This window comes from Dipodomys merriami, unplaced genomic scaffold (assembly GCF_024711535.1).
Source record: "Dipodomys merriami isolate MVZ:Mamm:240054 unplaced genomic scaffold, mDipMer1.0.p SCAF_11, whole genome shotgun sequence".
In the NCBI taxonomy this organism is placed as follows: domain Eukaryota; kingdom Metazoa; phylum Chordata; class Mammalia; order Rodentia; family Heteromyidae; genus Dipodomys; species Dipodomys merriami.
The window spans coordinates 19910320-19927043 of record NW_027202382.1 but is presented as its reverse complement, the minus strand read 5'-3'; the positions used below and the strand labels follow the sequence as shown (position 1 = coordinate 19927043).

Genomic DNA, 16724 nt, shown 5'->3' with positions numbered 1-16724 from the left:
ATGTGCCTATTTTCCTATCCTCAGATTTGAGGATAAAAGTTTGGAACTAGCCCACACAGGAACATCCATAAGACCTTTATCTCTAATTAACTACCAGAAAACAAGATATGGGTATGGCTTGAGTAGGAGAGTACCAGCCTTGAGCAGAAAAGCTAAGAGACAGAGGCCAAGCCCAGAGTTCAAGCCCAAGTTCTGGCATATACACATACATAAACACATACACACACACAGACACACAGACACACACACACACACACACACACACACACACACACACGATTTAAAACTTACCTCCTTCTCCAGATCCAGAGCCATTATCTGAGAAGAAAAACAATGCATATAAACATCTTTCCTAGAAACTTCTTCTGTTCATATAGTAAAATTTTTTTATCCAAAACTCATACTCATTATCATAGCTTTTTTTTTTTTTTTTTTTTTTGGTCAGTTGTGGGGCTTGAATTGAGGGCCTGAGCATTGTCCGTGAGCTATTTTGTTCAAGGCTAGCACTTTAAGCCACAGCACCACTTTCTGTTTACTGGTAGTCAATTGGAGATAAAAATCTCTAGGACTTTGCTGCCCACATTGTCTTTGAACCTTGATCCTTAGATCTTAGCCTCCAGATTGGCTAGGATTACAGGCATGAGCCACTAGTACCCAGCTTCATAGTTCTGTTTTAAAAGCTAACAGTTTGTTTTTATATATCTTTTCAATGCCTTTCTCAAAATACAAATGGCTTACATACATAATCATTTATGTCTATGTATGTATGAAACACATTCAGGAAAGACTAGCTATCTTTCACAGAATACAAACCAATATTGTACTGAGCTAAATATAATTAATTTAAACTCACTCATCTAAAAGGTAAAAGATTTTCTTTTAATTTTGTTAAGCTTTAGAGGCTTGTTGAATAAGCTGCTTTTATTAGAAAAGCAGGAGAAAAGCTTTTGAGTCTTGCTCCAAAATTATTCTTAATGAAATCTGTGGACAAAGACAAAAAGCCAAACAATAATATGAGGAAAAAAAGTCCCAAGGTTGAGGAAGGAAAGAACCTCAAGATTGAGGTTTTCATATTACTGATGAAAATAATTTCCTCCAGGAAATCTAATCAGCATTCTCAAAAAGAAGCCAGCCTAAAATGTAATTAACCCTGGGTCTTGCACATGAGAGGCAAGTGCTCTACCTCTGAGCCATATTCTTAGCCTTAAAATTTAATTTTAGAGTGCTAAAAGGACCAAAATACAGCACACAACTCTTGAAAAGAGGATAATACTGTGTGTGGTGTAATCAACATGAACTATTTTAAAAACTAAAACAAAAAACAGAGCTGGCAGGTGAGGATTTTCACACTTCTGCCTGCATTTTGGAGGGAAGATCTCTGAAAAGCTGGGCACCAGTGGTTCATGCCTGTAATCCTAGCTACTTTTGAGCCTAAGATATGTAGATTCTGGTTCAAAGCCAACCCATGTAGAAAAGTCCATGAGACTCTCATCTCCAACTAGCCAGCAAAGAGCCAGAATAGAGGTGTGGTTCAAATGGTAAAGCACCAGCCTTGAGCAAAAATAAGACAAGCAAAAGGTCAAGCCCCAGTACTGGTAACAAATACATACACATACACACACATACACATATATGTGTTATGTGTGTATATATATATATATATATGTGTGTGTATATATATGTATATACATTTATATGTGAGAAGATATATTATATATATGGAGTAGAAGACAATGCTCAGATAAGATTGTCCTCTTCCCTTTAATCTCCTTCAGATAATAATCAAATAATTCCCAGATAGGTTAGAAAAATGTAGTGTAAGCCGGGCGCTGGTGGCTCACACCTGTAATCCTAGCTACTCAGGAGGCTAAGATCTGAGGATCGAGGTTCAAAGCCAGCCCGGGCAGGAGAGACCTTGAGACTCCTATCTCCAATAAACCACCAGAAAACCGGAAGTGGCGCTGTAGCTCAAGTGGTAGAGCGCTTGCCTTGAGCTGAAGAGCTGAGGGACAGTGCCCAGGCCCAGAGTTCAAGCCCACGACCGACAAAAAAAAAAAAAAGAAAGAAAAATGTAGTGTATGTAGTACCAACTGTGTAATCTTAAGTTTTCAATTATACTCCATTTTTATTTCATCAAGTTTTAAATGATATGAAGAATAAAAAACACAGTAGAAAAAAATATATATATGAAAGAGGAACAGCTGGGCACTGGTGACTTTCAACTATAATCCTAGCTATTTACAAGGCTGAGCTATGAGGACCGCAATTCAAAGCTAGCTAGGGCAGGAAAGTCCATGAGATTCTCATCTCCAATTAACCACCAGAAATCCAGAAGTGAAACTGTGGCTCCAAGTGGTAAAGTACTAGCCCTGAATAAAAGAGCTCAGGGGCCCAGCACCAGTGGCTCACACCTGTGGTCCTAGCTATTTAGGAGGCTGAGATCTGAGGAACACAGTTCAAAGCCAGCAGGGCAGGAAAGTCCAAGAGATTCTTATTTCCAATAACCACTAGAAAACCAGAAGTGGCACTGTGGCTCAACAGGTACAGCACTAGCCTTGAGCTGAAGAGCTGAACGGCAGTGCACAAACCCAGAATTCAAGCCCCATAACTGACAAAAAAGAAAAAGAAAAAGAGCTCAGGGACTACAAGTAGGCCCTGATTTCAAACCCCACAATGAACAAAAGAGAGAGAGAGAGAGAGAGAGAGAGAGAGAGAGAGAGAGAGAGAGAGAGAGAGAGAGAGAGAGAGAAACTGAAAACAGGAACTCAATTTTAAATTGTTTTATGGCCAAACATTTTTTAGGAAAACATCCCAGCTTTCTCTCTTCTGTTACATATACATTGATTAGGTATAAATGCCAGGCCCCACGATAATGCTAGAAATAATATAACAATCCTTTTTGTTACTCCATGTGTAACTTTAATATTTTTTAAACTCACACCTTCCTTGATCATTTAGAATCCTAAACAAATTACTGTGACTATTTCAACAATGTGGTTCTTGTAGATTACATTTGTTCACTGTACAAACCTTCCCCATCCCACATAGCTCCATTCCAGCACTGAGATTTTTATATTTCCCTAGGCAGGACACTCTGCTTGCACTTGAGAAACAGAACTGGGTAGAGGTAGATATGTCAGATAAGTGAAATATAGTATATTATAGGCATAGACACATATATCAGGTATGAACAAACTGCCTGAAAACTTCACAGATTTTAGAGAGAGAAAAAGGCTTAAACCCAATGCTAAAAGCATAAGAAAAATGTTTTCCAGTTAAGTAAAAGAGAGTAATACTTCTAGCTCATGGAATAGGAGCCATAAAAACGACTAAATTACATAAAAACACTGGGCTCAGTCAGCAAATAACAAGATCAATACATCCACTTCATAGCTTTGTGCTTTCAATCTTAACAAGCCGAGGAGATGATTGATGTCCATTTAAAGATTTCAGGAATAGGGGCTCAGAAACTTACCCAAGGTCATAAGATAAATAAGAGTTAAGATAACTTTAAAGACAGGTGTCCCGGTTTTAGTGCAGTGGCCTTTCTAATCTACTACTCTGCCTCCTGATGCTTAACATTTACTGTCCATCAAAATACTTGATGTTTTAAATATATGCATTTCATAAATGATGAAAAATTAACCTGGAATAAAAACTTCATATTCCTCCTTTAGTTTCTAGATCCAGGCTGTAAAATACAAGTTTAGTTAGAGAGGTATAAAAGAACCACATCAAATGAGATAGCCTACTGATTATCTATTAAGAACATAAGTGCCTAAGCAACTAATCATCAGTGTATAATAAAAGGAAAACGACCTTGCCCAAAGGGAAGTCTGGCCTTTTCCATAGGCTTCTAGAAGGTAATCTATATCATCCCTGATCTCTGTTAGGAGTGGGTAATACATCAGTACTTAGGATGAAGATAGTCACAATAGTTTTGGGTGGGAACTAGCCATACTAAGAAAGCTCACCCAAGTGATATAGAACAGGGCTTTGGGTCACATGATAACAGCAGATTTAAAGTCTAAGATAAACCACATGAGCAATCAATCCATCAATCATATTTATGGAATGCAACCGCAATAAAAACTCTGAGCACTGAGGCTCACACACACACACTGGTTGGCAATACTGCATGTGGACTCCTCATAGGTCACATTCTCTAAGGAAAGGACGATCAGAGGTTCTAATGTTTGAACCCCTGCAGAAATCTGTCCTATACACTTATCTCTTCCTTTAGTTGCTTAACATGTATCATTTCCCAGTACTACATCATAACACTTGAGTATAATGGCTTTCGATGAGCTTATGTGCCCTTAAAGAAAATTCCTGAATCTGAGGCCAGGTTAGAAAACTTCTTAAACTCTGTTGACATGAAAAGTGAGATTCTGCCTTCTAACTCTGCATATGGCCTTAAAATCTTCACATTTAGTCAAAGGGAGAACTTTTATGCACTGTATCATAATTGAGGGGACAAAATGGAAATAATAGTCTCCATCTCTACCACCAATTTCTGTACAACAGTTCTAGTGGCTCTCGCCTGTAATTCTAGCTATTCAAGAGATTGAGATTTAAGGATCACAATTCAAAGCCACCCTAGGCAGGAAAGTCTATGGACTCTTAATTCAAATTAACCACCAGAAAAACAAATCCGAAGTGGAGCTATGACTCGAAGTGGTAGAGAGCTAGCCTTGAGCAAAACGAGCTCAGGGATAACATCCAGGCCCAACAAAAATAATAATACCTCCCATGCATCCCTACCTTCAAACACAAACACAAGTAAAAATCTAGCATTATCCAGGAGCTGATAGCTCACGCTTGTAATCCTGGCTGTTTAGGAGGCTGAGATTTGAGGACAGTGGTTCAAAGCCAACTTAGGCAAGAAAAACCATGAAACTCATCTCCAATAGAAAAATCACCAGAAAACTGAAAGTGGCCCTGTGGCTATCTTTGAACAAAAAAGCTCAGGGAGTGTCTAGGCCCTGAGTTCAAGCCCCATGATGGACTGATGGACAGAAGGAAGGAAGGAAGGAAGGAAAGATTAACACTTCCCTAAATCAACTACCATTAATTCAGGAAAGAGAAACAAAATAAAGGAAGAAGGTACAGACAGCTTATGACATAATGGGGTAGAAGAGACAAAAGAAGAATTTGAAAAGAAACACAAATACAGAGATTTTCCTCATCTTTCCAAAAAGAAAACAGAAAAGATGGGCATGGACACCAGGCCTCATGTCTCTTGACCTTCCTGCGGTCACCATGTTGTCCCTCTTTGGCTCTCCACTAGAGAGTTGATCTGATTTGTTGAGATTGTTTTCCTGCTCTTTCTTTACTACGCTTGTGGCTCAGTTTCCTAACAGTACTAAGTATAGTCAAGGCTGCAAATTTTGGGGGGACATACGTCCACACACCATCTCTGGCTTTCTAATAAAGACTCCTGATTTGATCTCTCAAAAACAAACAAACAAACAAAGTAAGACATGATGACCCATGTCATTCTCCATTCTAAATCTTTTTTTATTTTTTTGGCAGTCCTGGGGCTTGAACTCAGGGCCTGGGCACTGTCCCTGAGCTTCTTTTACTCAAGGCTAGCATTCTACCACTTGAGCCACTTCTGACTTTTTCTGTTTATGTGGTACTGGGGAACTGAACCCAGGGCTTCATGCATGCTAGATAAGCACTCTACCACTAAGCCACATTCCCAGCCCTAAATCTTTTTTGGGGGGTCAGTCATGGGGCTTGAACTGTCCCTGAGCTTGTTCAAGGCTAGTGGCTCTACTACTTGGAGCCACAGCGCCACTTCTGGTTTTCTGATAGTTAATTGGAGATAGAGTCTCCTGGACTTCCCTGCCCAGGCTGGCTTTGAACTGTGATCCTCAAGATCTCAGCCTCCTGAGTAGCTAGAATTATAGACAAGAACTGCCAGCACCAGCTTCCATTCTAAATCTTATCTGTCTAAGGTTCAACCCATAGTACAAAAGACATACAGAGATCCCTACAGAAAAAGGGCATAAATAGTTAAGTATAAAACCAATCAAGGTTAAAAAGTGGCAATATGAAATATGCAATTCAAAAAAATCTAATCCCCTCAAACTATCACCCATAATCTATGCAGTAATTTAGGGACTTTAGCTCTGGCTGGATGAAGCCTTCCTTTTAGAAAATATGGTAGAACCATTTCTACCATGTGTTTAGAAGTGCGTGGTACACACCTGAGTAGCACGGTCCTCTTGCCACCACTGTTATCTCTTTCTGGTGCTTACAAGAAGCTCTTCTGAGAAAGCATTCATTTTGGTATGTGTCCCCGTTTGATCCACAGACAGGAATGTAATTTGTATGGCACTGCAAAAAAGAAATAAAAATAAACTCTCAGAACAAGGCATGAATATTAATAGTTTATTTCACATTCATGAAAGCAATACCATAGTATTATGACACTCTTCTACTACTGAATAGGTTGTTCTTTTATTTGGTTTTGAAAAAAATGACTCTTGTTATTTCTTCGACCTTTTTCCATATTTATAATGAAAATAACTGCCAACTATCCATAAGAATGAGGCTGGAAATCCCTACACTATCTGCTTTATTTGCCTGCTATGAAACCTCATTGAGACAGTAAGGAAAATCTTGACAATGTTTGTAAAGAACATTAGTTAGGTAATGTCATCTTACTACCATCAAAATTCATTTATTCAATACCTGTAGTCGTCCCAAAGTAAATGTTATGAGGCACAAAGAAATAAAAGAGAGCGTTGTTCTCTGAGATCTTATAATCTTGTTAGAATCCTAAGACTAGAAAACAAATTGTAAGCTAAAAACTGTTCCAAATCAATAGAATACACAGTAAGTACAATGTCTGAAGAGGAAAGCCTCTTCAGACAAAGTGGAATGGGAACTGAGCCTGAAGGATGAAGTGAAATATGACAAATAAAGAGAAAAGGTGATACGGGTTTGAGAAATGCCAGTGGACCTATGTACTTAAAAAACTTTAAACCAGCCAGGCGCCAGTGGCTCACACCTGTAATCCTAACTACTTGGGAAGCTGAGATCTGAGAATCACTGTTCAAAGCCAGCCCAGGCAAGAAAGTCTGTCTGGAAGTGGTGCTGTGGTCCAAGTGGTAGAACACCAGCCCTAAGCTGAATTGTTCAGAGACAGTCCCCAGGCCCAGAGTTCAACCCCCAAGACTGACAAAACAACAAAAAAAAAAAAAAAAAAAAAAAACTTTAAAAATTTCTACACATCAAGTCCAATGCTAGTGGCTCATGCCTGTAAGTCTAGCTACTTGGAAGCTGAGACAGACAGAATTTCTATTCAAGGCCAGCCTAGGTTTAAAAAAAAGTTTGTGAGCTGTGTGCTGGTGGCTCACACCTGTAATCCTAGCTACTCAGGAGGCTGAGATCTGAGGATCATGGTTCAAAGCCAGTCCGGGCAGGAAAGTCTGTGAGACTCTTATCTCCAATACCACTAGAAAACCAGAAGTGTCGCTGTGGCTCAAGCGGTAGAACACTCGCCTTGAGCTGAAGAGCGCAGGGACAGCACCCAGGCCCTGAGTTCAAGCCCCATAACCGACTGAAAAAAATACATAAATAAAGTTTGTGAGAATGCTTAATCAATAGTTGGGCAGGGCAATAAGTGTCTGTCGTCCTAGCTATGGCTGGAAGTCTAAACACGTGGGGCAGAGTCCAAACATATGCCTAGGCAGAAAGCAAGACTCTAACTCAAAACAAATAGTGCAAAAAAAAAAAAAGGACTGGAGATATGGTTCTGCAGTAAAGCACCTGCCTAGTAAGTATGACCCCTAAAAATCAAACCCTAGAGTATCACCAGAGAAGAAAAATTACTACATCAGTATCATACATGACTAAATTAAAATTTGGGAAATGCTATAATATGCTACAACATATTATCATTACTTAAAAAATGAAATACAAATTAATTTTTAAAAAGACCAAAAACAACGTATTTACAGAAAAATTACAAACAGCAATTTAATAGATAAAAATAATTGACCTTCATTAGCTTATCAGCGTTTACGTACTAAAAATGAGATGTTATTTTTAATTTTTAAAAAATGAGCTGGGCATGGTGGTACCTGTCTATATCTTACCACTCTATAGAACTGACAGGAGGGTTCAGTTCAGGGCCATCCTAGATGCCTAGGATGGCATCCTAGATGCCTTCTGAGGAGGCTGACATCTGAGGATCAAGGTTTAAAGACAGCCTGGACAGGCAAATCCACTACTCTTATCTCTAACTAACTAGCAAAAGCCTGGCAGCAGAGGCACACTTCAAGTAGCGGACAGCTAGCTGTGAACAAAAAGGCCAACCAAGAGAACAAAGTCCTGAATTCAAGCCCAGTACTGTCAGGAAAAAAAGGTATTTTTTTTAATTAGGTAGACATCTCAATACACTAGTTATGATACTCAAAGTTGGTTTAGCTTTTAAAGAACATTATTTAATAATATAGCTCGAGTCCTAAAATGTCATTTTTTATTCAGAATTACACATTTAAGAATATATTTGGAGATAAGAGATGGTGGCTCACACCTGTATTCCTAACTACCCAGGAGGCTGAGACGTGGAGAATCACAGTTTGAAGCTAGCCAACTTCAATGAACCAGCCAAAAGCAGGCTGGAGGCATGGTTCAAATGGTATAGAACAAGATGAGTAAGCTTCAGGCTCCAGAATTTATCTGTTAGCTGAGTCTGATAGAGGGACTATTAGTCACTTATTAGATGAGTTTCAAGACACTTCATATACAACTTAGGAAAAGGACAGGTGCACATGACAAAATCAAGTGCCATGTAATTTCTGTGTTTCTCTCTGGCCATTTGTGTAGCAACTATGACAAGACCATATACTAGTATATCCCTTATGTACCTTACCCTAAATAGCTTTCATTCTAACATCCACCATACCTATGGGTCATTCTTTTCATGTTCTTTCTTGTACGTCTATCTTTTTTTTTGGGGGGGGAGGTTGTTTTTGCTGGTCTTGGGGCTTGAACTCTAGGCCTGGGCACTGTCCCTGAGCTCTTCAGCTCAAGGCTAGCACTCTACTAGGGCTCTACTTGAGCCATAGTGCCTTTCCAGCCTCTCCTGGTTATGTGGTGCTGAGGAATCGAACCCAGAGCCTCATGCATGCGAGGCAAGCACTCTACTGCTGAGCCACCTTCCCAGCCCCATACTTCTATCTTTTTAATCCAACCATTCATTCTAAATAGATACAAGTAGCTAACTACTGCATTGTCTTCTAGTGCCAAGCAATGACATTCCGAAATGTTTATAATAGAAATGCTTTTCTTTTATGTTAAAATTATGCATTATAATCATTAATTACATGTTTAGGTCCCATTATGAATTTCCTTTAAGGATAATAAAAAATGGAATATAAATTATTAGTCATTAAAAAAGAAGCATTAACAGTAGATTCAGGGGAGATCTCCCAAATAGTTAATTCCTTAGAAAGGCAAAATCAAAGTTCAGCAAAATGAAACAGGAAGCAGGCAGTAAAAAGGAATGGGGTAGGGGGTAGGGGGAGACAAATGAAGAGGGGGAAAAATGCAGTCAAGAATTCAACACGGATCCTACAAATTAAGAAGAATGAAGGAATGGGTGAGGGAAGGAAGGGGAGGGTTAGGTGAGAATGTTAAAAGGGGTAATATATGGTACTCATAAACTGCTTTGTCAAATGGCAACACCTTTGTACAACTACTTAAAGATTATAATAAAAGGAAAAATTAAAAATGTAATAAGAAGTATTAAGTTTGTCAGGACTGAAAATTCTAACACTCATCAAACAGTATCTATCTAATAAGCACAGGGCTGCAACTTTAAAAGTTGAAACTACTTAAATGTCATAACAACCACATAGCTTCATGCTTGAGTCCAAATCCTGGGACTACTATGATTATAGGGTAGCAGAAGCTCCAGTATCTCCATCTGTACAATTAGAACAGTCCCTACCTGATAGAGTTGTTATGAGGATTAAATAAGAGAAATTCACCTATAACATGTATATCTGGCCAGAGTACATTAAGATTGCATATTAACTATTTTTGCTGTTGCTATTATCATTTCCAAATCTTAAATATTTGTCAAGGGTCATAGTCCCTAAATAGAAGAGCTGCCATTCCTCACCATTCCACACACTCAAGTCATTCAGCAATCTTACCCTATGTCATTTGGTGAAAGCAAGCAGGACACTTAATACACCCCTGAATTCAACCTCAGACCTAGAGCAAGTGAACCTGAGATAGGAGAACAGATAGATCTGCTATTCCTTGGTCTTTCTTGATTTCCAGAGGTCTGTCTTCTTGAAAGCTTCTTGGTATGCTTATGAACAAATGAAAGGATCTGGGCGATTTGGGGGAAAAATTGTTTATTTAATTTGGGGAAAGGGCTGTATTATTTAATTTTATAATGCTGGGGATGGAAACAAGCTAATAAAGTACTCTAACACTGGCCTATCCCTACCACCCAACATTCAATTAATTTATGATGTAGCACTGTTGCCAGCCACAATCTTTTAGTTTAGGTTAGAACCACTGAGAGAATGAACATTTCCCTATAACTTTTCTTTAGAAGAACCTGATGGTTCTGCCATGAAAGTACTTCAGAAACAAAAAGCATACACGTCTGGAATCACATCCTTACAAGCACTTTTTTGTGAACCTACTTATCTACCATGAATTGTTCTGGGCACAATAAATAAGAAAATGGTAATTAGGATGTTGTGATGATGCATCTTGATCATCAACTTGATTGTATTAAAAACCATCTGAGAGCTTAGGAAAGCACATTTCTGGTGCACCTGTGAGGCTTTTCCAGAGAGGATTAACTGTGGGTAGCAACATCTAAAAGCCTGGGGACCCAGTTAGACCCCTCTTAGGTTGTTTTGCCCAGGTGTTTTGTCTCAGCCATCTGTCAATTTGACTATACCCCAGGGTGTCCAGATAAAAAGTTATTTCCAGCTGGCACTGGTGGCTCACAACTGTAATCCTAGCTACTCGCAAGGCTGAGATCTGAGGATCACTGGTTCAAAGCCAGCCTCAGCAGGAAAGTCCACGAGACTCTTATCTCCAATAAACCACTCAGGAAACAGGAAATGGTGCTGTGGCTCAATTGGTAGAGTGCTAGCCTTGAGCTGAAGAGCTAAGAGAGCACCCAAGCCCAGAGTTCAAGCCCCATGACCAACAACAACAACAAAAGTTATTTCCAGATTTATTGGTAAGGATATTTCTAGATGTGATTAAGATCTGAGCCGATGGACCAAGTTAAACAGACTGCCCTCCCAATGTGGAAGAGCAGTGCCCAATGTGTTGAGCACTTTTAAAGAACAAAAAGGCACAGAAGGGAAGGATTCTCTCTACTGACTGCTTGAGCTGATCCATCAGTCTTCTGGTCCTGGCTGTTAGTCTTAGACAGAGACTCATAGCACTAGATTCCATGGGCTTTCAACATGCAACATGAAACTGAAACTGTGGCACTTCTCAGATTCTATGCAACCAAAATAATATTAATAATATTGTCTTTTTCATGTGTGTGTGTGTGTGTGTGTGTGTGTGTGTGTGTGTGTGTGTGTGTGTGTGTGTGTGTGTGTGTCCCTTTACTGGTTCTGTTTCTAGAAAACTCTAGTGCAAAGATCTACTAAGAAGACACTGGCATCTAGCAAGACAGACCCTGATAAATTCCAGAGGAAAGACACACACACTAGAGAACTCCAGGTAGAAGAAAAAAGAAGTAGAAAGGACATAGGGGAAAAAGTCAAAGGCATTAACTTTTAACATAAATCTAAAGTATTTATCACTTCTGTGGTACAAAATTAATAAAAGTGGCTTTGTTTTTAAATGTGGCAAGAAAATTGCTCTGTTAGAAGAATAAAAATACCACTTTAAGACTTTTACATGAAGTCCTGTTATCTATTAAAATGTATTTAAATTGTTAATAGCCTTGAAAACATGCTGAATCATCAACTATTTTTTAATGAGTTGAAAGACACTGTACAGTATACAGTAGAGCAAAGCATTTAATGTGTATATGCAGTCATTGTTCCTAAGCTTGCAATAACCTGAGTCCAACTGGAACAGCTTTATAAGCTTATTGGAAGGCAGAGTGGTCCAAAGGAAGATTTCCTGGGCAGGAAGATCAAATCATGATGTAAGCCCTAAGGCAGTTTGCCCGTACAAGGCAAGAAGCCTGTCTTTAAACATCTTCACATCCTTAGCATCTAGCTTTAACACACCACATAAAGCTCTGGACAAATGTCTATGGATCTCAGTTCCTTATATTTCCTTTTCCTGATTTGTGACAGAGTAAGCACAGAAAGGATTCAGGCAGCTCACAAAAGGATTTTCTAGCTGCTGAAAGGGCTATTTTCTTTACAATCTTAAGAGAATTTTCAGGAAAAGACATTCAATGAATAAAGAAAAAGAAGCAGAACCATACAGACAGACACAGGTAAGTATAATGTGAAACTTTAAAACTTATGTCAAAAAAAAAAGAAACACACAAAAATATTTATTACCTGTTAACCAAAAACAAGTAAATTTTTTTTCTAAGCTTACAATCCCAGGTAATGAGGCCCAATCAGGCAAAAAAAAAAAGTGAGATCCTATCTGAAAACAATCTAAAACAAAAAGGGATGGGATCATGGCTCAAAGGGTAGAGTGCTTACCTAATAAGGGTAAGGCCTTGAGTTCAATCATCAGGAGTACTATGAGTTCAAACCCAAGTACCACCAAATAGATCAAATTTTGCCACCAACACATGGTGGTATATATCTGCAATCCTCTCAGTAATCAGGAGGTAGAGACAAGATCTTAAGTTGAAGGTGTACCTAAGCTACACAGTGAGCACCAACTCAAAAATATCGAAACAAATAAATTTTTAAAATAATAAAAGCAGGGGAGGGAAGGTATGGTTGGGAAAAACAGAGGAGGTAACAATGCTCAATAGGAAATGTACTCATTATCTTACTCATGTAACTATAACCCCTCTGTACAGTATTACAAAAAATATATAAAAAATAATGAAAGCAGGGTAACTTCTTTTTCTCTACAGAATTCTTTTATTTTTTGCATCTACATGAAATGGGAGGTAACAACCCCTGAAGTAAATACCATTAAGTGATTTATATTCCTAAGAGATACACACAGACTATTTTGGAAAAAAATAACAGCAACAAATATAGCCTACAAGAAAAAGCAATTGATAGTTTGGATTATAAGACCTTTTTTTCAATATATATTCTTTTACATTTTTAAAATGCAGGTATATATTACTCTTTTCAAAAGCACATCAAAACAGAAGGTTCTCCTAGGAGTTGATAAGTTAATGGATATAAAATGCTCAGCACAGCAAATACTATATACAGTACACACCCATAATCACATATATGTTACCAATCAACCCAAACCAAAAAGAAAGTATGAAAAAAACAGGAAATAACATTAGTACTAGTTCTTAAAAAATGATCAACAAATAAGGAGCATATTTTCAATTTCTCTAGTAATCAGATGCAAATAAATGCTTTGTTTTTACTTTCATGTTTACAAAGTATAAGCAAACTGACAAAAACCTACTATCACTACTCTGGGAGAAAACAGGCAATCCAATACCCTGCTGCTAGTGAGGATGTGAATTTTAACATGAGCATCCCAAGTCCATACCAAGGCAATTAAAGGAATACTTTCTCACACTAAATCTCTATGGAGATAAAAGACAAACTTTCTGATGTGATAAACCAGAAGAGAGATCTAGTTCAGATCTGCCTGAACCAGCCACTGCAAAGTGGGAAGGAAATTCCAGAAATCAGAGGGGAGTCCCAGCACCTGTGAGTACATACTCAGAACCAATTTCTGGCCCATACATGGGACAGACTCCAAGTAGCTCCACTGGGTTTAAAAGAAATGAACTGATTATTTAAATACTGAGAATTTGAGCCAATGATAGAATATACCGTTTGGAAAGTTCAATTAATTTTATCACCCCCAAATTAGCAATTCTCTTCAAAGGAACACAACAGAATTCAAGCATACATATCATTTATAACATATATATAATGCATAGATAAATTCAAAAATATTCTGACAACATACTCTTAAATAAGACACAAAAATAAACATAATGCACCCAAGAAACAATACCTAGAAAATGTTGTACATATTGACCTTAGCAGAAAAAAAATTTTTTTGCATTTTTTTAATTGTGAAAATACTGTACAGAGGGGTTACAATTACATGGGCAAGATAATGAGTATATTTCTTATCAAGCATTGTAGCCTCCTCCTTTGTTTCCCCTTTCCATCCATTCCCATCCTCCCCCCACCCCCTCCCACAAAATCCTCCCCACGCCGCAGCTCCCCCCACAACAAAGTTGTGAAGTTCGTTTTCGACATAACGACTTGTACATCTCATCGTTGCAATGGGTCCACCTGTATCCCTATTTAAACGATTTGTTTTTCCCCTTCCCCTCCACAAATTATACCGACATCAAATACAGTGAAAGCAGGGGTTATACTGTAGGGGAGGGACATACAAAGCAACAAAGAAATAATCTTATAAATGTGTTAGAAACAATCGCATGAAAGAAAAAAAAACATTTGAATACATATCTTAGGGTTCATTTCCCTAACATCACCTTATCTGGCCTTTAGCAGAAAAATTTTAAAGTACTCATATCTGTGTTCAAATAAATATACTTGTAATGAATAAAAAAATGAGAAATCCCAACCGATAAGCTATAAAACCTAGAAATTTAAAAAAATGAAACTAAAAACTCACTAAATAGGAAGAATGGACATAACCAAAGAGTTGTTGAACCTGAAGAATGGTCCACAAAATAATAATTTAATGTGAAAAAAGGAGGAAAAAAAACGGAATATGGAAAGGTCTAATGAGTTGCTAAACTCATTAGAACAGAGACTTGAGAGAAAAATACACTAAAAAACAATTAACTCATTAATGTTAATAAGTAGCATAAATTTATAGATTTCAGATCAGCCAATTTCAAGTAAGATAAAAAGAAAACCAAATGTAAGCACCTCATTGTGCTTTAAAAAAAAAAAAAAGTAAAGAGAACATCTTGAAAGCAGCCAGAGAGATGATGAATTTTCCAGGGGGAAAGAATCTGAATTATCAGTGATTTATCCCAGTGGATACAGTCAGCTTCTGTGCGTGAGGAACTCTATGGAAGGGCACTGATGTCTCCACCTAGCAGGCAGAAAAGATCGGAAGCCAGCCAGAAGCTCCCTACATGAATGTGGGAGGAGGTGTCTATTTTGAAAATGCCCAAGAGAAACCTTCCCACAAGTTTTAACTGAATAGAAAGCTTCTCCCATGAAGACCCTCTTTGGCTGGATGGACAAGAGTAAGTAAACCTACCACCTTCCCTCCAACTCATAAACTGGCCATTTCTTTTCATGAAAATAAACACCACAGTGGCTTATGATTTTCAAAGAGGTTTCATATTCAAGCCCTCCTTCCAACTTTGGTTTTCATTACCATATTTTAAGAAAGGGTATGGAATGTGCCTTCTCTTTTCAAATGGAATACTGATAGGAAGAAACTTCTTTGAATATCATATAGAAAGTCACATGAGATCAAGGAGTTACTGGAAATACTACTCTCTTCTGTTTTTATTCCTAACTTCTGACTCCTTTCCTTCTCTGCAAAATGCAAAATGGCAGGTACATTTAGAGCAAGATTATAAGTGAAAAAAAATTCTAGTTCTTTCTTCATCTCATCTTAAATTATGAGTCAGGAATCACTTTGTAAGAAGCCAAATTATAAGTTAATCACTAACAAACAAAAAGGAAGAATTGGATATAACACCCTTCCTTTCTTTTACTTTTTCAGATAATCAAATTACTCAAACAGCACTGGTAGGGTAAAGACATCCATGCTCTTAGTCAAAGGGTCCACTTTCTAGTCCAACTGTAACCCTGACACAGTCCCTGAGGTTCCAAACCAGTCACATTCTAAAAGATGAGAACAAGAAATGAGAATTGAAGAAAAAAAGATTATTTTTTTTTAAAAATTTAAAGCCTCTAATGTAACCTGTAGCTTATTTCCCTTCAGTGGCAATTACATCTTATATCTGGATAGAATCTTAGTATTTTTCTACCTGTCATTGCCAGTTTGTCCTCTTGAACTCCAGGATCAAAGCATGGCAAGCACAAGTAACAGAGCAATAGCATCTTACCACAAGAACAGGTGGGTTGTGAACCCAGCTTTTTTATAGAGTTCACGGTGCTATAAGCACATTTTAAGATGAAAAATACAGAATTATGAACTATGGGAAATGCTTGAAAATTTAAAACAGGCTCAGGTTCCTCACCTGAAATTGGCATGCACATTTCAAACCATCTCCATCTTCTTTACAGACTCCTCCATATTTACATGAAGACTCATCACAGACTCTTACAACAGACTCTCTCATATTTAACTCTGCAAGAGAAGAAAACAGTTTTATACATATATTTGTATCTGACTTTTCTCACTTAAATGTGCATAGATATAAAAAAGAACAAATCCTTCCGATGGTATAATAAGAAAATATACAAAAAGTATATAAAACATACAAAAGGCAAGCTCTATAGGATACAAAATGTTCAGAATATCCCCAAAAGAATCTTACATAATCATATACCTAAAAGGAACCCACCCCAAGATGAAACTCAAAATTTCAGAATTTAATTCACAAACATAGTTTGTCTTAA

At 37.8% G+C, this 16724-nt stretch overlaps 1 protein-coding gene across 1 annotated transcript in view; it reads right to left on the bottom strand.

Moving 5' to 3' along the window:
• The window catches only part of Tmeff1 (transmembrane protein with EGF like and two follistatin like domains 1), an 82899-nt gene that overhangs the window by 42622 nt on the left and 23553 nt on the right, over positions 1-16724 (bottom strand). Inside the window, exons 2-4 of the mRNA XM_070010791.1 lie at positions 16343-16452; positions 6216-6345; positions 292-318 (exon numbers count right to left, since the gene is read on the bottom strand). Coding sequence (XP_069866892.1) covers positions 292-318; positions 6216-6345; positions 16343-16452 — 267 coding nt within the window. The remainder of the gene's footprint in view (positions 1-291; positions 319-6215; positions 6346-16342; positions 16453-16724) is intronic.